Here is a 23597-nt window from a genome sequence, read left to right as displayed (position 1 = left end):
TTCATTCCCGCAAAAGAAGGAAGCCTGTGCTGCTCGTGCTAGCATATGCAAATAACTTTCTGCAACTCTGATCAAGGCGTTTCCATGTCCTAATCATTTGAAAGATTGCTCAGATATGCTTACAAATCGATTATGACCTAACGCCGATTAAGATAAGCAGCGTAAGGTGTTTACATGACTAATGCCATAATCAGTTTAATATTGAATTAATAGTCTGCATGTAAACGTACTCAGAGAGCGCTATACATGCGCGCACACACACACACACACACACACAATCCCCTCCTCCACACACACACGCACGCACACACACAATCCTCTCCTCCACACACACGCACACACACAATCCTCTCCTCCACACACACGCACACACACAATCCTCTCCTCCACACACACGCACACACACACACACACAATCCCCTCCTCACACGCACGCACACGCACGCACGCACACACACAATCCCCTCCTCCACACACACGCATTCACACACACAATCCCCTCCTCCACACACACGCACGCACACACACACACACAATCCCCTCCTCCACACACGCACGCACGCACACACACACGCACAATCCCCACCTCCACACACACGCACGCACACACACGCACAATCCCCTCCTCCACACAAACGCACGCACACAAACACACACACACACATACACACACAATCCCCTCCTCCACACACACACACACACACACAATCCCCTCCTCCACACACACGCACGCATGCCAAGACAGACCTGCGCATATAAAAGAGCATTCCTTAATCTCTCTTCCAGATGAACGCAATTCCTGTGGAATATCTCTGTGTGCCTGTGGAGGTTATTAATAACATGGTATGTCTGAGAAAGACATCTAGTGTGTTACACTGAGTTAAACTGAGTTAGACTGAGTTAGACTGAGACGTCAGTCTATGGGTGCTGCAGCCATACCAGTCTAAAGGGAGGGAGTGGGAGGGCGGGAGTGAGAGACAGAGAGGGACAGAGAGACCGGGAGATGGAGAGAGAGGTTGCCTGCTGCTGCAGAACGCAGATGTGCTTCAGGTGGGAGGTCTATAGCTATAGCAAATTGGCTCCCTATTTAAAAATAAGGTGGAGAACAAGCTGTGGAGGAAAAATACTGACGTTTTTGTATAGTTACAGCCAACTAGCGCAAAAATAATATTGCAATATTGTCAAAACGATATGATATATCGTCTAAAATAATATCCCAATATATAACTGTATCTATCCCCCCTAATCACTACGGTGTATGTTCCTTAAGGTTCTTTCTCATGTGCTTTCTTTTTGTGTGCTTCTGTGTCTCTTCAGTAGTGTGAAAATGTAAGATAACATTTTCTAGAAGATACTTTACTCTGGCCTAGCGGTAGGAGTAGTTTGGACAGGCCTGATTGACTCTGCTTCATTGTTGACGTGTTTTGTGTGTTGTTTTGATTTGGTAGGGTGGTTTCGTCATTGTGTTGTGTTGCTGAGTGAGTTTATCACCCAGACAGACAGAGCTATCTCCTCATCTCATACCCTCTTCGCTCTCACAGTGCAGTGGCATGCCACAGAAAGCCTATTCCACATCTTAGATATCACATGTGGTTTATTTTACTTTATAAACACCGTTATTGAAGATCTCCTTCTCTCTCTTCTCGCTCTCTTCATTTCTCTCTCTCTCTCTCTTTCCCTTATTCCCTCCCCACTCCTCCTCTCTATCACTTGTTTTCTCTTTCTCTCTCTCTCTCTCTAGCTATAGTGTGATGCAGGGTTTGTGTGGCCTGTACTCATATCCAGCTAAAAGGAGAAAGCAAAGCTAGCTGAGCAGGGAAATACATTTTGTCACTGATTGACTACAGCAGGTAATTGACTACAGCAGATAAAGTCATGGGTAATGGGGTCTTATCTTGTCAGGAACATGTAATCATCACATCACTGTCTCTCTACATACTGTATCTCTCTCTCTTCATACTCTCTCTCTAGCTCTACTGTGATATATTCTGAGTCGGGAAGTATGATGAAAACGTATCCCTATTGTCACTGATTGACTCCAGAAGTTATGGCAGATAAAGTAATGGATAATTAGGAACATGTAATCACAGAACCTAGGTCAAACCCTGGTGCATCCTCTCTTGCCATATCTCTCTCTTCATACTCTCCTCTCTCCCCCTCTCGCTGTCTCCTCTCTCTCTCTGTCTGGCCATGCTCCAAGGCCCTGGCTACAGAGCAGTATATAGGTCAGTCCTTGGTGGCTGTGTAGTTGCTGTGGTCACTATTCTTACAGAGTAAGTGTGTGTCTCTGTACGGGACAGACACTCAGGAAAAAATGTGCATGAACACGAGTCGTCTCTCATTGAATGTCATAGACTTTATTTGAAGAATCCGCATTGTTGTTCACTCACTGAAGGGGCGTAGACTTCGGCTACCGACTTCGGCTTGCCCGAACAGACGAAGAAACGTTACTGAAGTCCAAAACAAACAAAAATGTCACTAAATATTGCGAACAGTTTCCTCTGGGAAGTCTGCGGACACCTTAACCCCTCCCTTGATCTGTTCCTGACATACCCCTTCTGGTTCCTCCCCCATCTCTCCTCCCCTTATCTCTAATACCCCTCCTTTTCCCCTCCCCTCCACCTTAGAACAGTCTGGACAGGAGTAGGAAGAAGTTGCCCCTAGATACTGATCTAAGGTCAGTCTTGCACTTTCGCTAACGAATCACTACAGTTCATATTGAGGGAGGGTACAACTGGTCCTAGATCAGTGCCTATGGGCCACGTCTACCTTTCCATCTGGTGATGAGTAGTAGACACCTGGATATGATGACCTCTGACCTTATAATGAGAGGAAATGGAGAGCCGGCACTCGATTAGAGGAGAGAGAACAGAGAGGTAGGGAGGGGTGAAGAGAGGGGGGAGAGATGCTGAGTTGCAGAGTTAACTGCTAAGTAGATATAAGCGGTGAAAATCAATTAAGACAGTATATGTCACTTTGATTGCTACGGATTTGGGACGTTAATGAATCCTGATAAAGCAGTAGGACCCTGTAGCCACCAGTGACCTCGTCCCCAGGATAATTGCTAGGAAATATATCAGAGAGAGAGAGCCGGCTGCTGGCCGAGACCCTTCAGTGATCCAGCGTGTGACTGTATTCCTGTAATGTAGATATAACCCCAGCCATCAGGCTCTATTCTCGGTCTCTGTCCTCACAGCAGATGAACATCTCATGACACCCGGCGAATAATTGCCAGCTAATTTAATAGACAATGAACATGACACTATCCACTCTCTCCCCCTCTCTCTCTTTCTCTCCCTTGGGTTCTTAATCTAATATACCTTGTAATGCAATTCCAGCTTTCAGCCACCATCATCTGAAACCTAAGGCCTATAGTGTCAACAGGGGCAACTAGCAGCAAAGCACTCTGTTCCATCTATGTTTAGAATCTCAGGTCCAGTGTAACAGCTCGTTGAGCAGCTCCTAGCTGTGAGATAGAGGACAATGGCCTAGACTAGCCTATTGTGGATAAGATGGAGTAACAAAAGCTGAATAGCAAATCAAACTGTTAGTCCTTCATTTGGACTCATTTTAGTAGTCATCTTGCTGTAACAGTGGCTCTTTTCTTCTCTCTGGGTCTGGCCTTAAATGGGGTCAACCACAGGTTAAAATGCAAGTAGCACACAGCCTGAGATAGGGGTATGGCTTGGTAACAGGAGAAGGGTCTATAATGTTATTCCTTCAGTGCCTTCAGAAAGTATTCACACCCCTTGACTTTTTCCACATTTTGTTGGGTTACAGCCTGAATTTAGCATGGATTAAATTGAGATTTTGTGTCACTGATCTACACACAGTACCCCATAATGTCACAGGTGAATTGTATTTTCCGAATGTTTTACAAATGAATAATAAAGTAAAAGCTGAAATGTCTTGAGCCAATAAGTATTCAACCCCTTTGCTATGGCATGCCTAAATAGGCTCAGGATGAAAGTCATATAATAAGTTGCATGGATTCACTCTGTGTGCAGTAATAGTGGTTACGGTAACATTATTTTTAAATGACTACCCCATCTTTGTACCCCACACATACTATTATTTGTATGGTCCCTCAGTCTAGCAGTGAATTTCAAGCACAGATTCAACCACAAAGACCAGGAAGGTTTTTCCAATGGTTCGCAAAGATTGGCACCTATTGGTAGATGGGTAAAGAAAAAACACCTCAGGAATTTCACCAAGAGGCCAATAGTGATTTTAAAATAGTTATAGAGTTTAATGGCTGTGAGAGGAGATAACTGAGGATGGATCAACATTGTAGTTACTCCACAATACTAAACCTGCATGACAGAGTGAAATAAGGAAGCCTGTACAAGAAGAAAAGTATTCCAAAACATGTAACCTATTTGCAATAAGGCACTAAAGTAATACTGTAAAAAGTGTAGCAAATAAATAATGTTTTTGTACTGAATACAAAGCGTTATGTTTGGGGCAAATCCAACACAACACATCACTGAGTACCACTCTTCATATTTTCAAGCATGGTGGACCAATTTGTAAGTCGCTCTGGATAAGAGCGTCTGCTAAATGACTTAAATGTAAATGTAAATGTGGTGGCTGCGTCAAGTTATGAGTATGTTTGTCATCAGCAAAGCGTAGGGAGGTTTTTAGGATAAAAAGAAATGTAATAGAGCTACGTACAGGCAAAATCCTAGAGGAAAATCTGATTTAGTCTGCTTTCCAACATACACTAGGAGATAAATTCACCTTTCAGCAGGACAATAACCTAAAACATGAGGCCGAATTTACACTGGAGTTGCTTACCAAGACGACATTGAATGTTCCTAAGTGGCCTAGTTGCAGTTTTGACTTCAATCAGCTTTAATATCTATGACAAGACTTGACAATGGCTGTCTAGCAATGATCAACCAACTTGACAGAGCTTAAAGAATTTAAAAAAGAATAATGGGCAAATATTGTACAATATTTGTGAAAATCTTTTAGCTAAAGCCTCTTTGGGCTAGGGGGCAGTATTTTCACATCCGGATGAAAAGCGTGCCCAAAGTAAACTGCCTGTTTCTCAGGCCCAGAAGCTAGGATATGCATATAATTGGTAGATTTAGATAGAAAACTGTAAAGTTTCTGAAACTGTTAAAATCATGTTTGTGAGTATAACAAAACTTATTTGGCAGGCGAAACCCCGAGGACAAACCATCCAGGATTTTGTTTTTTGAGATCACTGTGTTTTCAATTGGTTTTCTATGGGGAACTGGATTTATAAGGCACCTGGTTGCAGTTCCTATGGCTTCCACTAGATGTCAACAGTCTTTAGAAATTGGTTGATGTCTTTCCTTTGAGAAATGAAGAAGTAGCCCTTTCCTTTCTGAGTGTCAAGCCAAGTGTACTTTGTTTGGTGTGCGCGACCTGGAACTCGCTCAACTTTCATTTTATCTGCTATTGAACACAGTATATTCTGTCTTAAATTTTATCTATTATTTACGTTTTAAAATACCTAAAGTTGGATTAGGAAAGTTGTTTGAAATGTTTGGATCAAGTTTAAAGTAAACTTATTAGATACTTTATAGTCATGTTGGGCGAGTTGGAACCAGTGTATTTTCTGAATCAAACGCGCCAAATAAATTGACATTTTGGGGATATAACGAAGGAATTTATCGAACAAAAGGACCATTTGTGATGTTTCTGGGACATATTGGAGTGCCAACAGAAGAAGAATTTTTGACTTTCGTGTTGCACCTCCCTGGTTGAAAAATGTTTGTCATGCATTTGTATGTGGGGTGCTGTCCTCAGATAATCGCATGGTTTGCTTTCGCCGTAAGCCTTTTTGAAATCTGACACTGGCTGGATTAACAAGAAGTTAATCTTTAAACCGATGTATAACACTTTGGCGCGCTGCAATTTCACTGAGTGTTGTCAAATCGATCCCGCTAACGGGATTGGCGCGTGAAGGGATCCATAAGTAGTTAGACTTACCCCAAAACAGCTGTAATCACTGCCAAAGGTGATTCTAACATCTATTGACTTTGAATACTTGAAATCTATTGGCGTTGAATACTGAAATCAAAATAGTGTTTTATTTTCCATTAAAAAAATATATATATTTGCACTTTTCTACCACTCTGACATTAAAGATTATTGTGTGTAGATTGTTGACAAAAAAAAATTATTCACACTTTGTAACAACTAAATCTGGAAAAAGTCAAAGGGTGTGAATTCTTTCTGAAGGCACTGAAGTTATGTACATATCTACCTCACTTACCTCGTTGTCACGGCCGTCGTAGTAAGTGGACCAAGGCGCAGCGGGTTGAGTGCTCATTTTCACTTTTATTGTGAACACTTAAATAAACAAAACAATAAATCGAGATAAACAGCTGCCTCCAATTGAAGGCCCCAATCCCAATTACCTAAACATAGAAATAGAATGACTAGACAGAACATAGAAATACACTAACATAGAACATAGACCAAAACCCCGGAATACATAAATCTAACACCCCTCTACATAAACACACACCCCGAACCACATAAAACAAATACCCCTGCCACGTCCTGACCAAACTACAATAACCAATAACCCCTATACTGGTCAGGACGTGACACTCGTACCCCTGCACATCGACTCAGAACTGGTACCCTGTCTATATAGCCAAGTTATCGTTACTTATTGGCACATGTTTTACTTTTCTATTATTTCTCTATGTTCTTTCTCTTTGCATTGTTGGGAAGGGCCCATAAGTAAGCATTACACTGTTGGTCTACACCTGTTGTTTACAAAGCATGTGACAAATAACATTTGATTGGATTTGATTTGGAATAGGGTGTCATGATTGTATTTCATGATCGCTCTGGAAGAATTGAATGATTCCCTATTCCTGTAGTAAGGATAAATAGATGTCTGTTCCTGTGTTGTAATCCCACCTGTTCCAGTGCTGTCGAATGGATGTTATTCCCTGTTAGCCCCCCTCCTCTCATCCTGGGGTGAAAGGAGTCTTTTGTGTCTCTACCTGCTTGCCGCTCTCCTCTCCTCACAACTACGGTTGAGTGACTGACTGGCTAAGTGAGAGAGTAATAATCCCTGTTAGCTCACACTTGACTTTGGGGTTTTAGTGTAGGAGAGGAAGAAGAGGGAAAGATGCAGGTGTCGAGTGGGATTTTTCTGGGACAGCTGTGTGTGTTTTTGTGTACGTGTGTCTGAGTTATGACATGAAGTGAATTTCGCTAGTCCAGGGCCGCAGAGTTGCGGATAGACAGAATATGGCAGGGTATGCTTTTGGACACTACCCCTGGCAGCCTCAGAAGAGGAGTAGTGGCCAGAAGCTCTCCTCCTCGTCTCTCCATTCATCTCCTCTACTCTATTACTGTCAGTGTGTCTGGAAGCACTCAGTGAAAGCCCCTCTCATCTCCCCAGACATATTTATTCTCAGGTATGTCCATGGCTGTGCACTCCAAGTGGCACCCTATTCCCTATATAGTGCACTACCTTTGACTAGATCCCTATGGGCCCTGGTCAACAGTATTGCACTATAAAGAGTAAAGGGTGCCATTTGAGGCGCAATCCGTGTGTCTGTCTCCAGGCCAGAGCAGATCAAAGCTGCGGCCAGACGTACATAAACACTAATCCTGTTAGATAAAGGGTTCTGGGTGTAGAGTCCACTGGGCCTGCTGGACAGACAGGGACCGATAAAGGTAGGGAGCGCTAGTGAAGGGGGAAGAGAGGGAAGGAGGACGGGATGAGCTAAGATATGTAGCAGTCTATCTCTCCCTTCACTTGAATGGACTGCCAGTGGAGGAATTACAGTTGACGCTGACAACTCTCTGCTGACTTTGCACAATTCATTCCTGGTGAAGTGGAATATGAGCGAGAGCAGCGGTGTGGATGGGAAGCATATAGGCAGTGTCCCAAATGGCACCCTATTCCCTATGTTGTGCAATATATAGGAACAGGCGCGCCATTTGGGATGCAGCCCATAGTCCAAAAACTGATAGATGAGCTGCAGATTTTTCCTAGTTGTCTAACTTCAGGTCTGGGGTCTGTAAACCTGCCAGGGTTTCTCAGTGAACCCAGTCACTCTACACATTCCTGTACAGTTAACCATTGATCCCGTAACACGGTTTCATTTAAAGGGCCACTGGTCAGACTCACGGCCAAGGTTCCGACTATCTGTGCCTGACATGTGGCCTATATTGAAACACGAACGTGCTATCATCATGATAAAGTCACATCCTTGTTGTCTGCCGACAGAGAGGTTAGAGCTCTAGTCGTGACAGTTGGTAATGGCATTACAATGATATGTCTGTCGACAGAGAGGTCAGAGCTCTAGTGGTGACAGTTGGTAATGGCATTACAACGATATGTCTGTCGACAGAGAGGTTAGAGCTCTAGTGGTGACAGTTGGTAATGGCATTACAATGATATGTCTGTCGACAGAGAGGTTAGCGCTCTAGTGGTGACAGTTGGTAATGGCATTACAATGATATGTCTGTCGACAGAGAGGTTAGAGCTCTAGTGGTGACAGTTGGTAATGGCATTACAATGATATGTCTGTCGACAGAGAGGTTAGAGCTCTAGTGGTGACAGTTGGTAATGGCATTACAATGATATGTCTGTCGACAGAGAGGTCAGAGCTCTAGTGGTGACAGTTGGTAATGGCATTACAATGATATGTCTGTCGACAGAGAGGTTAGAGCTCTAGTGGTGACAGTTGTTAATGGCATTACAATGATATGTCTGTCGACAGAGAGGTCAGAGCTCTAGTGGTGACAGTTGGTAATGACATTACAATGATATGCCGTGGTGTCATTATCTCCTGTCCTCCACTGATTGATGCCTGTGGCAGTTGTTTGGGAGACGTGATTGATGTGTGTAGGGAGAGACAGATGCACATATGTCTGTCTGTCTCAGGGAGGTCCCAGTCATCCCCAATCATCTGCAGTGATTATCTCTGTCAGCTACAGTTTCGTTGTTTCCCTGCTCTCCTTTCCTCTCCGCGCATAATATACATCCGCTTGACAACCACTAAGAACCTTTCCTTCACTTCCTCATTTAATCTATTCATTTCCCTAACCTATCATCTCATGTCATACATATTGAATTCCTGAGGAATAGATGGATAGATTCTAGTGTGATTGTCGTTCCGTTCTGTCGGTCTGTAGGATATACTGTAATGGTCATTATGGTAGAGACGACGAGAGAGGGGGTGAATTCCCCGTTCTTCTTACTATCACACAGACAGCAGGATGTCTGTCAGCATGTATTGTAGGCTGCTGATATGTGATCCTACATCCCAGTCTGTCTGTTTGCTCACACTGTGTGAGAGAAACTGTTCTACAGGACCCAATGGTTAGTGTGTGTTGAGAAAGCCAAACACTGTTAGTGAATGTGTGGGATTGACTCTACAGTCAAACAACCTGTTGGTTTGCTCTGTACCTGATAGGCCAGGGGCGGTTAGGTGTGCCACAGGGAAGGAGGAAGCTGATATCTCTCTAGACACCTATTGGTCGAGGTTTGGAGTCATTGTTGTGATTCAAATATTTGAATGTTCGGAGAGAGAGAGGGGTCGGTTGGTCGCTTTGCGGTGTTTTCTCAGCACCTGCTAAATAGGGCTCAGTTTTCACTGGTTTTCATTGGTCGCTGTACCTTTAAAATGTTATTGCGCAATAAAAGATGGTTGCCAGTAAAATAAAATAAGAAACACTGACATCTAGTATGTCTGTTGTTATAATTGTTGGCTTTCTTCAAGGATTAAACACTATTCCTTGTATTACCATCCTACTTGACTGTGGTAAATGTCAAAAGGATTTAAATAATCACATTTCCACTGCAAACAAGCCAATGCAGGGAAGGATTGGTCTTTGTGTGGAATGCAGGGGTTGTCCTTTCCTTCTTTCCCCTGTCATAGTGATTTAGGAGCGGAACGTACCACTCTCTTCCTGCTGTAGGGGGGGTCTGAATCCCCCCTCTGTCTCACACGGTTGGGGTTGACAGGTTTGCGAGGAGAACCTGTCGACTGTAGTACAGATGAGATGTCTGGTGTTTGTTTTACCACCCTCTCTCTGCTTCTTCCGTTATCTGTGAAAACACTGCTGTTGTTGTCGGATAGAGTGGGTGGTCACCAGGGTTGTGCTCCGCTTCATTGTTTTATTCAGTCTATTGAATTGAAAATCACCTGTTGTTTCTATGAGGATTTTTCAATTCATTACGAACGTTTAAACATGCTTCCTAAATTGTGAGTTGAAAAATGATTTACCCCCCCATCATGATGGCCACACTCTGTCAGTCACAGACCACAGATAGTGACAGTAGTGTCATCGATCTCCAGAATGGGTGGGTGGGGAAGTTAGTGATATAGACGAGGGTGTTGTTGTCACTCACTGTGACAGCTGGGGACCTTGGTGGAATGTCCCAGTGTCCAGCTCCATCCCGAGTGGCGCAGCGGTCTAAGGCACTGCATCTCAGTGCAAGAGGCGTCACTACAGTCCCTGGTTTGAATCCAGGCTGCACCACATCCGGCCGTGATCGGGAGTCCCATAGGGCGGCGCACAATTGGCCCAGCGTCGTCCCGTGTTTGGCCGGGGTAGGCCGTCATTGTAAATAAGAATTTGTTCTTAACTGACTTGCTGAGTTAAATAAAAAATCTAATCATAGATGGCTAGGCCTGTAAACTACAGAGACTGGCTCGTGTCATGCTTATCACTGTCTCACAGTCTGTTAACAGCCTTAGCACCTCCTGCCTCATAAACAAGATGCACTGATGCAAGGTGAGTTTTGAGTTTCTCCCACTTATGGTTAGGATTTGGGGAGTTGTTGCTGACTAGACCTGTGTCTATGGAAAATAGATTGCAGTTTGCTTCATTTTATTAATCCAATAAACACAATTCAATCATCGTATATATGATTAATTCACTGTTAGAGCTCGGCAGTATACTGTCTGGACTCTTAGCTGCGATGACTAATAAAACAATGAGTGATACGCCGTGAGTTTTATTGTTTGGATAATATACTTGTTTATTTACTTTAGCATGGCTATATCAGTCTCATATCATCTTAATGGTTATTACTAGTTCATAAATGCTTGGCATATCGTAATTGTAACACACACTGAATATTAAAGAAAACTGTAGCACACTGTTGATCTTGATGCTTCCAACAAATGTAATTGATCTTATTTCACCAATGTTTCAGACTCAATAGACCTTCATCAGAGTATTTCACTCACTCAGATATACATGTAATCGGCATCTTTGTAATGTAGTGTGTGGTGTTTTATATCACTATGGGGTGGGTCCTGTCATCTCCCATGTCACTCTGCAGTGCTGTTTACCCTCCGAGAGCTCCTGTTTCCATGGTGTCTGAATGTGACACGCCCTGGGATGACTGGCGGTGATCTGCCCAGGGACACCCTGTGTGTATATGTGTGTGTTGCCCTCTCATTGACCCGGAATAGAACAGCTGGGGAGGATGTAAATAGCATTTCTCTTGGGATGCCACGGGACAGAGAGGAAAAAGATGTCACTCCTGGAAAACTCCCTGTATTTAACCTCGTTCTCCCCTGTTAATGGCCTGTTGTCAACCCTCATTCCCTCAGCATTGTGTGTGGGGAACAGTATGGGGTTCAGTGGATCTATGTAGTAACTTACTTAGAGAGTCAGGACTGTGTGCTTGTACTTCATGGCCAATAAAGTAGGCCTTTTCCTGGTTAGTTTACTCAGTGAGTGAATAGCTTAGATTGCCTTTTGAGTACCCTGAGAATAGGTGATGAAACATTTGTCAAGTACATCATTCAGCCCACAATCGGGATGGTTTGAGCTGCACTCTCAACAGCGAAGGGTTTAGAGTGCTACTGTTGTCTTAAGCTGAGTGCCAACAGCTACTGTCTGGACCTACTGCATTGCTGCTTAATGTTAACACTGAACAGGTGACTGGAACCTCTTACACCTGTGTGTGTGTGTGTGTGTGTGTGTGTGTGTGTGTGTGTGTGTGTGTGTGTGTGTGTGTGTGTGTGTGTGTGTGTGTGTGTGTGTGTGTGTGTGTGTGTGTGTGTGTGTGTGTGTGTGTGTGTGTGTGTGTGTGTGCGTGTGCACGTTTGCACGCGTTTGTCCGACCATCCCTGCTTGCATATGTGTTTGTGTTTCAACTAGCTTCTGGACCACCATGTGTACTGACTGTGTTGCACGGACAGACAGGCAGAGGGGACAGGTGGGGAGTAGACAACTTGGGTAGACTACTCTGTGATGGATGTCTAATGTAACAGATACTCTCAGTGTTAGTAGAGCAACGTCTCTCTACGGTGAACCAAGGGAACGTGTGTGAGAGAGAGTTTGTGTGTGTATGACCACATTGGGGGGGGGGGGGGGGGGGCTTTTGTGTGTTCTTCTCTACAAGTATATGTGGTGACTGTGGGTGTAGCAGAGTGGAAAACATGGGTCGTCTTGCTCTTCTTTGTCTGATAATGATGACACACTGAGCAACACTTTAGTGAAGAGGGAGAGGAGGAGGAGGCTGTGAGGAGACAACGGTATCAACACCCTATCTGATAAACAGTGTGAGGTAGTCTGATGGACAGAGGCACTGACGGGGGAGGGAGAAGAGAGGGGATATAGGAAGGTGGGAGGCAGGGCTAGAGAGGGGTGTAGGGGTCCTGAGAAATGACCTAATTTGGGGGAAGAGTGACTGACAAGGCACCTGCCGCTCAGCCGTTCTTCTCACGCACACATACACATTGACTCAACAAGACTCCTGCAACCCGATCGGCCACTCAGAGAAGTTTCAACAGTATTTCAACTGCTGCAGCCACCTGTTGGCAACTATCCTCCTACATCCCAGAAACCACAGTATTAGAGCCCTGTAGACTCTCTCTGTATGCTTGGTGTTGAACAAATAGCCTAGCCCTATAGACTTTGTATGGATCAGTTAAGAGTTAGCAGTTTTGAGCGTCAGCTCTCTTCCTACAACCCAGCGTTATAACGAATGGGCCTAGGTCTATGGGCTCTACACGGAGTATACCAAACGTTAGGAGCAACTTCCTAATATTGAGTTGCATCCCTTTGCCCTCAGAACAGCCTCAATTCGTCTGGGCATGGACTCTACAAGTTGTCGAAAGCTTTCCACAGGGATGCTGGTCCATGTTGATTCCAATGCTTCCCACAGTTGTGTCAAGTTGGCTGGATGTCCTTTGGGTGGTGGACCATTCTTGATACACACAGGAAACTATTGAGCATGAAAAACCCAGCAGCATTGCAGTTCTTGACACAAACCGGTGTGTCTGGCATCTGCTACTACACCCTGTTCAAAGACACTTCAGCTTTTGTCTTGCCCATTCACCCTCTGAACGGCACACACACACAATCCATATCTCAATTGTCTGAAGATTCAAAGATTCTTTTGTACACTCAGTGTATGTGATATATGGGTTAGAAGAACTGAGCAGTTTTCAGTTGTTCCACAAGTTGAAATGAGATCAGAGTTTTTAATTACTTAGGAGTGGCTTTGAATCAGGTGGAATCACAACGAGACCTACTGACACCTAGTTAATTCAATCTACCGTATTAGATAGAGAACCGTGGCATAACAAACAAGTGCAGCTGCTAAGCTCTGCACAGAGAGAGAATGCTGGCAGAGACTCAGGACACTAGAAGCCAGTCCTTCCCAAGTCTCACTGTAACATAATATTTGTCAGGAAATCGCTGTGAGCAGCAGACGTCTCCTGTTGGAAGTGTTAGTGTTCACACTCTTGGGTCTGCGTCCCAAATTGCTCTATATTCCCTCTCAAGTGCTGTACTTCTGTCCAGAGCCACATGGGCCTTGGTCTAAAGTCGTACACTATATAGGGAATAGGGTGCCATTTTGAATGCGCCCTAGATCTCCTCTGAGAAGGATCCATTAGGATTGAGATATTTACAGTAGGTAATTAAAGTGTGTTTCTGGACAAGAGGGAGGGAAATGCTGACATTTTGCTGTCATTGACAGGACAGGTTATTTATTCAAATTATTATATGTGTCATGACTTCCGCCGAAGTCGGTCCCTCTCCTTGTTCGGGCGGCGGTCGACGTCACCAGCCTTCTAGCCACCGCCGATCCACTTTTCATTTTCCATTTGTTTTGTCTTTGTTTTACACACCTGATTTCAATCCCACAAGTTTCATTTTTTAACCCTCTGTTCCCCCATGGGTTTTTGTGAGTGATTGTTTATTGTATATTTGGTCTGTCATGGTGTGCGTGTATTTGGTACTTTGTATATTTGACATTTTGAGTAAAAGTACGTTGATTACTCATATCTGCTGTCCTGCGCCTGACTCTCTACACCAGCTACACATAGGTCCCGTTACAGAATCACTCACCTGAAGAATGGAGTCAGCAGGAGCAGACCCTCCCAGTTCCAGTGGAGGAGCGCGTTCAGCAGCACTCGACCATGTTGCAACGTCTGGACACTACCATGGATGGCGTGCTGCAGACTATGGATCGTTTGGAGAAAGGAGGAGGTTTTTCAGCGCCTCCACCAGCCCCACTACAACAGGTTCCACTGTCCACCCCTCTTTCCCCTGGTCCCAAGGGGATTCGACTCGCGCTCCCGAGGGAGTATGATGGGACGGCTGCCGGATGCCAGGGTTTTCTACTACAACTGGAGCTCTACCTGGCGACCGTCCACCCGGCTTTTTTGGGGAGTGAGAGTGTGTCTGCCCTCGTCTCCTGCCTCTCAAGCAAAGCCCTGGAGTGGGCCAACGCCGTATGGTGTGAGGGAGATGCGGCGTTGGATCATTACGCAGAGTTCACCCGCCGCTTTCGGCCAGTGTTCGACCACCCGCCTGAGGGTCGAACGGCGGGTGAACGTCTGTTCCACCTGAGGCAGGGGACGAGGAGCGCGCAGGATTTTCGCCTTGGATATCCGGACCCTGGCCGCCAGCGCGGGATAGAACGACAAGGCCCTGATCGATCACTACAGGTGCAGTCTGTGCGAGGACGTCCATCGGGAGTTGGCCTGCCGAGACACCACCCTCACATTGGACCAGCTGGTGGACCTGTCCATCCGGCTGGACAACCTGCTGACTGCCCGCGAACGTCCGGATCGGGACCTGTCAGTTCCATCCCCCAGCACCTCCGCTCCGACGCCCATGGAGTTGGGAGGTGCTGCACTTAGGGCGACCGGAGGAGGGGCCATTCCCTGCACCATCTGTGGCCACAGAGGGTACACTGCTGGTTGGTGCTGAAGGGGTTCCTCAGGGAGTCGAGGCAGCAGGCAGGGCACTATCGTGTCACCCCAGGTAAGTCGGCACCAGGCTCACCCAGAGCCCCCTGTTGCTCACATGTATGTGTTTATTTCATTTCCTGAGTTTTCCCCGCATTCCCAGCATAATGCACTAGTAGATTCAGGCGCTGCTGGGAATTCTATTGACCGTTCATTTGCTCATAGTTTAGGGATTCCCCTTGTTCCTGTGGATATGCCTTTCCCTGTGCATGCCCTAGATAGTCGACCATTAGGGTCAGGGCTGATTAGGGAGGCCACCGCTCCACTTGACACGGTTACGCAGGAGGGTCTTGAGGAGAGAATCGGTCTCCTCCTTATTGATTCTCCTGTGTTTGCCGTGGTGCTGGGCCTGGTTGGCCTATCGTGACCCCACTATTTCATGGCAACAGAGGGCTCTCAAGGGGTGGTCACGAGAGTGCTCAGGGAGGTGTGTGGGGGTTTCCATCGGTGCGACTACGGTGGAAAGTCCAGACCAGGTCTCCCCCGTGCACTTCCCCTCAGAATATGCCGATTTGGCTCTCGCCTTCTGTAAGAAGAGGTCGACTAAATTACCACCTCATCGACGGGGGGATTGTGCGATAAATCTCCTGGTAGACGCAGCACTTCCCAGGAGTCACGTGTATCCTCTGTCACAGGAGGAGACTGTGGCTATGGAAACATATGTCTCCGAATCCCTGAGTCAGGGATACATTCAGCCCTCCATTTCACCTGCCTCCTCGAGTTTATTTTTTGTGAAGAAGGAGGATGGGGGTCTGCGCCCGTGTATTGACTATCGAGGGATCAATCAGATCACTGTGAGGTACAGCTACCTGCTGCCTCTCATCGCCAGTGCGATCGAGTCAATGCACGGGGCGCGCTTCTTCACAAAATTGGATCTCAGGAGCGCTTACAACCTGGTGCGTATCCGGGAGGGGGACAAGTGGAAGACGGCATTTAGTATCACCTCAGGGCACCGCAATCTGGAGTACATCCGGGCGGCAAGGAGACTGAACCCTCGCCAGGCAAGGTGGGCTATGTTCTTTACCGCTTTTTGTTTTCACCCTATCCTACAGACCAGGTTCCCAGAACGCTAAGGCAGACGCACTATCCCGGATGTATGACACAGAGGAGCGGTCCATGGATCACACTCCCATACTTCCGGCCTCTTGCCTGGTGGCACCGGTGGTGTGGGAGCTGGACGCGGATATCGAGCGGGCGTTATGCACTGACGCCACTCCCCCCCAGTGTCCAGCTGGGCGCCTGTACTTTACATCTGCTGTCCGCAATCGTTTGATGTATTGGGCCCATACGTCATCCTGCTCTAGTCATCCTGGCATCCTGGCCTTAGCAGGAAGTACTGGTGGCCCACCTTGGCCAAGGATGTGAGGGTTTATTTTTCCTCCTGCTCGGTGTGCACCCAGTGCAAGGCTCTGCCGGAAGCTGGGTCCGCGGTTTGTGGGGCCATTTAAAGTCCTGAGGAGACTGAACGAGGTATGCTACAGGTTACAGCTTCCCCCAGATTATCGTATTAATCCCTCGTTCCATGTGTCTCTCCTCAGGCCGGTGGTGGCTGGTCCACTCCAGGAAGCTGCGGTGCGGGAGGTTCCTCCGCCCTCTCTGGACATCGAGGGGGCCCCGGCATATGCTGTTCGAGCTATCCTGGACTCGAGGCATCGGGCGAGGGGCCTTCAGTACCTTGTGGAGTGGGAGGGATACGGTCCGGAGGAGAGATGCTGGGTGCCGGTGGAGGACGTCCTGGACCCTTCGTTGCTGCGGGATTTCCACCGTCTCCATCCGGATCGCCCTGCGCCTCATCCTCCGGGTCGTCCCCGAGGTCGGTGTCGGCGCACTGCTGGAGCCGCGCGTCAAGGGGGGGTACTGTCACGACATCTGCCGAAGTCGGTCCCTCTCCTTGTTCGGGCGGTGTTCGGCGTCACCGGCCTTCTAGCCACCGCCGATCCACTTTTCATTTTCCATTTGTTTTTGTCTTTGTTTTACACACCTGATTTCAATCCCACAATTACTGTTTAATTTTTTATGAAAGGGGAACAACCCTCTGTTCCCCCATGGGTTTTTGTGAGTGATTGTTTATTGTATTTTCGGTCTGTCATGGTGTGCGTGTATTTGTTACTTTGTATATTTGACATTTTAAGTAAAAGTACATTGATTACTCATATCTGCTGTCCTGCGCCTGACTCTCTACACCAGCTACACATAGGTCCCGTTACAATATGCCTACCAGTGACTCTGTCTAGTTGATTTAATGTCTTTGATCGGGCCAGTTTTAACAAAATGGGCTCATTCATAACTATTCAATAAAGTTTAACACCAATTTTCATGTGTTTAGTGTGGTTGAACTGTGGTTGACTCTACTACTCATCTTAGATGAGGATCACCTCTGTATTCTACAAAATGCTAAACAAATCTTAACAAAGCTTCATGGCTTCAATTATGTCCAGTCGTTCCGATCTGTCTTTTAACTGTTGCTCTGCTCTGTAGTTCATCCATTTAACCCTCCTTCTCGCTCTCCTCCCCCCCCCCCCCAGATGGTGTCCATCGGGTCACAGCCCTGTGCACCCTGCGGGTCACCATAATCACAGACGACATGTTGACCAACAGCATCACAGTGCGCCTGGAGAACATGTCTCAGGAGCGCTTCCTCTCCCCTCTGCTGTCCCTCTTCCTGGAGGGCGTGGCAGCCGTGCTCTCCACCAGGTAATTTGTCTGCTCCTTCTTACGGTCCCAGAAAACCTGGTTGGAAGATTCTCAGTATCAGGAGGGAATAATAACACTCGGAACCAGGATTTCTGTCTAACCTGGGAATTTTGGGGAAAGTTATTAAAGTGTTGTAACCTTAGCTTCTGCTCCATGGAGGTCCGTGTAGCATTCTGTTGCTGCTACAGCACTTCTGCTCCGTATGATCATAAGATTCTCTACTCTCCACCAGCCGCCAGGCCGTCTTTGTGTTCAACATTCAGAACGACACAGATGTTCGCGGCGCCATCCTCAACGTGACCTTCTCGGCGCTGCAGCCAGGGGGTCCCCCAGGGAGGTACTTCCCCTCCGAGGAGCTGCAGGAGCAGATCTATCTGAACCGCACCCTGCTCCGACTAATATCATCACAACAGGTAACTTACTCACAACAGGTTCTTTGAATGAATCGCAAATTGACCCCTGCCTACCCCATAGCCACTCCTGTACAACTGGGTCATGTACAGTTGGCACCAAATTGAAGAAAATGGTCAGGGAGGTACTATCTGAACTTGTCCAATAATAAATGTTTGTTGTTTTGAAAAGTTTAGCAACGGTGTGCCGTAATGAACACGACTCAGGTTTTCCCAATCTAAGTCAGCCACTGATTTGAAGGAAGGACCGAAAACCAGCAATCTCTGTTGCCCATTTCATTTTCTGGATTTGAGCAATTCCCTAATGAATTGTATCCGTTCCAGGTGCTTCCCTTCGACGACAACATCTGCCTGAGGGAGCCGTGTGAGAACTATATGAAGTGTGTGTCTGTGCTGAAGTTCGACAGCTCCCCGCCCTTCATCTCCTCCGACACGGTGCTGTTCCGGCCCATCCACCCCATCAACGGTCTACGCTGCCGCTGTCCTGCAGGCTTTACCGGGGACTACTGTGAGACGGAGATAGACCTCTGCTACTCAGGACCCTGCAGGAACAATGGGAAGTGTCGCAGCCGAGAAGGAGGCTATACATGCGAGTGTCAGGAAGACTTCACTGGTGAGTGACTCCACTCAGTGAAGGAGTTGTTTTTGTACTGTATTATTCTTTGCTAGCCTGTTCCCTGACCTGTTGTGCTGTCTTGCAAATGGTGCGAAAATGGCCATAGTAGTTGACAACGTAGCACAAAATGTTCTGGGACCAGGCTAATACTTTCCTAGGTCTTTAAGAGATTTAAATTGTATGTAGGTACTGTCTAGTAAGTCACCCCAGCCACCATCAGAGTGTAGCTTCCAGTTTGGGTGATGCACACATTTCATGGCGTAAATTTTGCTGCAGATCAACTCTGGTGTTGGCCAGCAGCAGGATGCACCAACCCACTGATGATCTATCAACTACAAATGACCCCTTTACTAAATGGTCTGTCTCAATGTGATTTATGTTTGAGATGAGGCTGGAATGCTGTCTAGCTGGCAGCCCCAGGTACACTCTATAGTAGGCCCTACTCCTGTCTTTGTGTCTGAGTGATGGTCGAGGGGTGGAGCTATCAGATGCACTCAGGACGTTTTCATGGAGTTTGTAGGTTTTTATTTATTTATTTAATTTAATGTTTAGTTGACCTGCTAGGCAAATCAGTTAAGAACAAATTCGTATTTCTAATGACGGTTTACCCCGGCCAACCCTAACTCGGACGACACTGGGCCAATTGTGCGCCGTCCTATGGGACTCCCAATCACAGCCGGTTGGGATACAGCCTGGATCGAACCAGGGTCTGTAGCACTGAGATGCAGTGCCTTAGACCGCTGCGCCACTCGGGTGCCCTAGCAGGTCAACTGAACGGGAGCTTTCATCTGATAGTGATACCACATCTCTCTATCTCTCTGTCCCTACAATGGGGCCCGGTAGAATATAATAACAGCCCCACCACTCCTTCCCTCCTTCACTTCCTTATCAGCTGTAATTACCTCATTATACCACACTCCACCCTTCTCCTCCTCCAATGGGGGGTCTAGTCTTTGAAGGTCACAGTTCGACCTCAGCTAGTTAGGAGCCATTATGTGGCCGATGACAGCGGGGCCTACTGTGTCCGCCTTGGGTTTCCACATTATTCCCACATTATAGGGAAACAGATCCTCCTAATTCTCCTCGGAAAATGGATTATACCACAGAGAGAAGAGTCATTACCAGGGTCCAGACAGGGTCCTGCGCCCCCCCCCCTCCATCCCACGCATACCTGGCTGTTCCCCTCGCCTCCTAGACAGATCTTGGTGGGATGATGGTTGACACAACACTGGAGCTGGAGTTGACGGCGATGGTTGGCGGCCATCTTAGATAAGGAAACTGATGGACTCGAAGATGGCCTGAAAACTTGAGCCAGTCAGCCAGTTTCCTGTGGTCTCATAGACAGTCTGTCAGTGGGAAACTGAGCTGTGTGTCTGTGGTGGTGATGTGATTTCCAGACCAGTAGTTAGTGTCTCTAACCCTAATTTGCTCCTGGGGCGCCGTACTACAATGGCTGACCCTGTAAAACAACACATTTCACAGCACCTATCTGGTGTATGTGACAATTATTATTATTATTATTAGATTCTCCATGAGAACCATTCAGCAGAGCAATATAGAAACAGTGACGTCTGTTCAGTGTCTTCAGTCTCTCAGAAATGGGAAATGGGAATGCACTCTATGAATATGACTTTTTGCGTGTCTGACCGGGTGGGTATATCACTCTCTCCCTCCTCCCCTCTCTCCCCAGGTGAGCACTGTGAGGTGAACGCCCGGTCGGGGCGGTGTGTCCCGGGGGTGTGTAAGAATGGGGGGAAATGTGTGGACCTGTTGGTAGGGGGGTTCATGTGCCAGTGTCCCCCGGGAGAGTACGAGAAGCCTTACTGCGAGATGACCACCAGGTCTTTCCCTGGTCAGTCCTTTATCACCTTCAGAGGACTACGACAGAGGTTCCACTTTACTGTCTCATTCATGTGAGTACTTGGAAACTATCTACTCTCTCTCTCTCTCCCTCCCTCTCTGTATCTCTCCCCATCTACGGTGCCTTTGGAAAGTGTCCAGACCCCTTGACTTTTTCCACATTACAGCCTTATTCTAAAATGAATTCCATAAATAACAAACCTCAGCAATTTACACACAATAAATAAATTACACTCGAAATTGAGCTCAGGTGCATCCTGCTTCCGTTGATCATGTGTTAACAGAGCGACATGTCTACTGTACATGTTTGCACGTGTGTAGTCAACTGTATTTTGGGTACAGGGAAGGTTGCACAAACAAACACACACTTCGCTCAGTTCGGTATACCAGTTCAGTGGGGCATGTAGAGACATCTTTATTGTGTCGGAGCTCACACAAAAACGCTTACATTAAACACATGGGAGTGTGTGTGTGTGTGTGTGTGTTCACACTCTTATCTGTTGAAACAGCCGTAGAGGAAAATGATCTATAACACCTTTCATAGTCAAGGCAGGAACACAGAAATGGGAATGCAGATCAAGTTCTTTGTCTCTCAAACAGCCCATAAATTTAGTAAACTACATTCTATGTGGCAGCCCTATGTGGCTCTGATCAAAACTAGTGCACTTGCACAATAGTGTAAATATTGTGTCAGATCTGTTGCTAGTCCCATTTGAAGTTCTGGGAGGGGTGAGGATCATAAAAGTGGGTTGATGTGAAAAGCAGAGTGTGTGTCGGTGAGAAGCGGTAGAACAGGGTGAAAACAGGAAGAGTCCTGTGATGAGGTACTCTTATCACTGTTTTCTTTTATCGGCTGTGTCTTCCTGCCCCCCTGCTCCCCTCCGCACCTCCCACTGCCATGCTGGCATCTGGTGTCTGACTCTTGTGCCCTCTGTGCCTCTCATAGCACACATGCAGGCAGACACACACACACACACACACACACACACACACACACACACACACACACACACACACACACACACAATTTAAAATGGGAGTCATAAATGCCATAGCCATTGGTTTTGCAGGGAGATAATATTTGTGGTTCTCTAGAAGTGTAGAAGCTGATATAATGCCTGGAGTTGTATAGGAACTTTTATTTAGACCATTTCTCTGCTGAGCCGAGAACGTGCAGAATAATCCAGTCACTGAGATCTAAATGGGCAGAAACAATTTCTCTCAAACATGCATGCATTGTCATGCAGACACAGACAAACACACGCTTACACTAGACTAGAGGATGTACTGTTGGTGCTGTAGTCCACACACACACACACACACACACACACACACACACACACACACACACACACACACACACATACATACATACAGTGGCTTGCGAAAGTATTCACCCCCTTGGCATTTTTCCTATTTTGTTGCATTACAACCTGGAATTAAAATTGATTTTTGGGGAGTTTGTATCATTTGATTTACACAACATGCCTACCACTTTGAAGACGCAAAATATTTTTTATTGTAAAACAGACAAGTAATAAGACCAAAAAAAACTGAAAACTTGATCGTGCAAAACTATTCATCCCCCCAAAGTCAATACTTTGCAGAGCCACCTTTCGCAGCAATTACAGATGCAAGTCTCTTGGGGTATGTCTCTATAAGCTTGGCACATCTAGCCACTGGGATTTTTGCCCATTCTTCAAGGCAAAACTGCTCCAGCTCCTTCAAGTTGGATGGGTTCTACTGGTGTACAGCAATCTTTGTCATACCACAGATTCTCAATTGGATTGAGGTCTGGGCTTTGACTAGGCCATTCCAAGACATTTAAATGTTTCCCCTTAAACCACTAGTGTTGCTTTAGCAGTATAATTAGGCTCATTGTCTTGCTGAAAGGTGAATCTCCGTCCCAGTCTCAAATCTCTGGAAGACTGAAACAGGTTTCCCTCAAGAATTTCCCTTAATTTAGCACCATTCATCATTACTTCAATTCTGACCAGTTTCCCATTCCATGCCAATGAAAAACATCCCCACAGCATAATGCTGCCACCACCATGCTTCACTGTAGGGATAGTGTTCTCGGAGTGATGAGAGGTGTTGGGTTTGCGCCAGACATAGCCTTTTCCTTGATGGCCAAAAAGTTCATTTTTGGTCTCATCTGACTAGAGTAGCTTCTTTCATATGTTTCCCACATTCCTTTTGGCGAACACCAAACGTGTTTGCTTATTTTTTTTCTTATACTTTAAGCAATGGCTTTTTATCTGGTCACTCTTCCTTAAAGCCCAGCTCTGTGGAGTGTATGGCTTAAAGTGGTCCTATGGACAGATACTCCAAACTCTGCTGTGGAGCTTTGCAGCTCCTTCAGGGTTATCTTTGGTCTCTTTGTTGCCTCTCTGATTAATGCCCTCCTTGCCTGGTCCGTGAGTTTTGGTGGGTGACCCTCTCTTGGCAGGTTTGTTGTGGTGCCATATTCTTTACATTTTTTAATAATGGATTTAATGGTGCTCCGTGGGATGTTTAAAGATTCAGATATTTTTTTATAATCCAACCCTGATCTGTACTTCTCCACAACTTTTTTCCCTGACCTGTTTGGAGAGCTCCTTGGTCTTCATGGTGCCGCTTGCTTGGTGGTTCCCCTTGCTTAGTGGTGTTGCAGACTCAGGGGCTTTTCAGAACAGGTGTATATATACTGAGATCATGTGACATGACACTTAGATTGCACACAGGTGTACTTTATTATGTAACTTCTGAAGGTAATTGGTTGCACCAGATCTTATTTAGGGGCTT

At 46.3% G+C, this 23597-nt stretch overlaps 1 protein-coding gene across 1 annotated transcript in view; it reads left to right on the top strand.

Moving 5' to 3' along the window:
• Positions 1-23597, top strand: part of celsr1a (cadherin EGF LAG seven-pass G-type receptor 1a) — a 141134-nt gene that overhangs the window by 52458 nt on the left and 65079 nt on the right. The window contains 4 exon segments of the mRNA XM_082963797.1: positions 17759-17927; positions 18160-18340; positions 18662-18950; positions 20644-20866. Coding sequence (XP_082819923.1) covers positions 17759-17927; positions 18160-18340; positions 18662-18950; positions 20644-20866 — 862 coding nt within the window.

The sequence above is a fragment of the Salmo salar genome, chromosome 17 (genome assembly GCF_965601325.2).
Source record: "Salmo salar chromosome 17, fSalSal1, whole genome shotgun sequence".
NCBI classification, from domain to species: Eukaryota; Metazoa; Chordata; class Actinopteri; order Salmoniformes; family Salmonidae; genus Salmo; species Salmo salar.
Note: the sequence above shows the minus strand (reverse complement) of the source record. Positions and strands in the feature narration are given on the sequence as shown.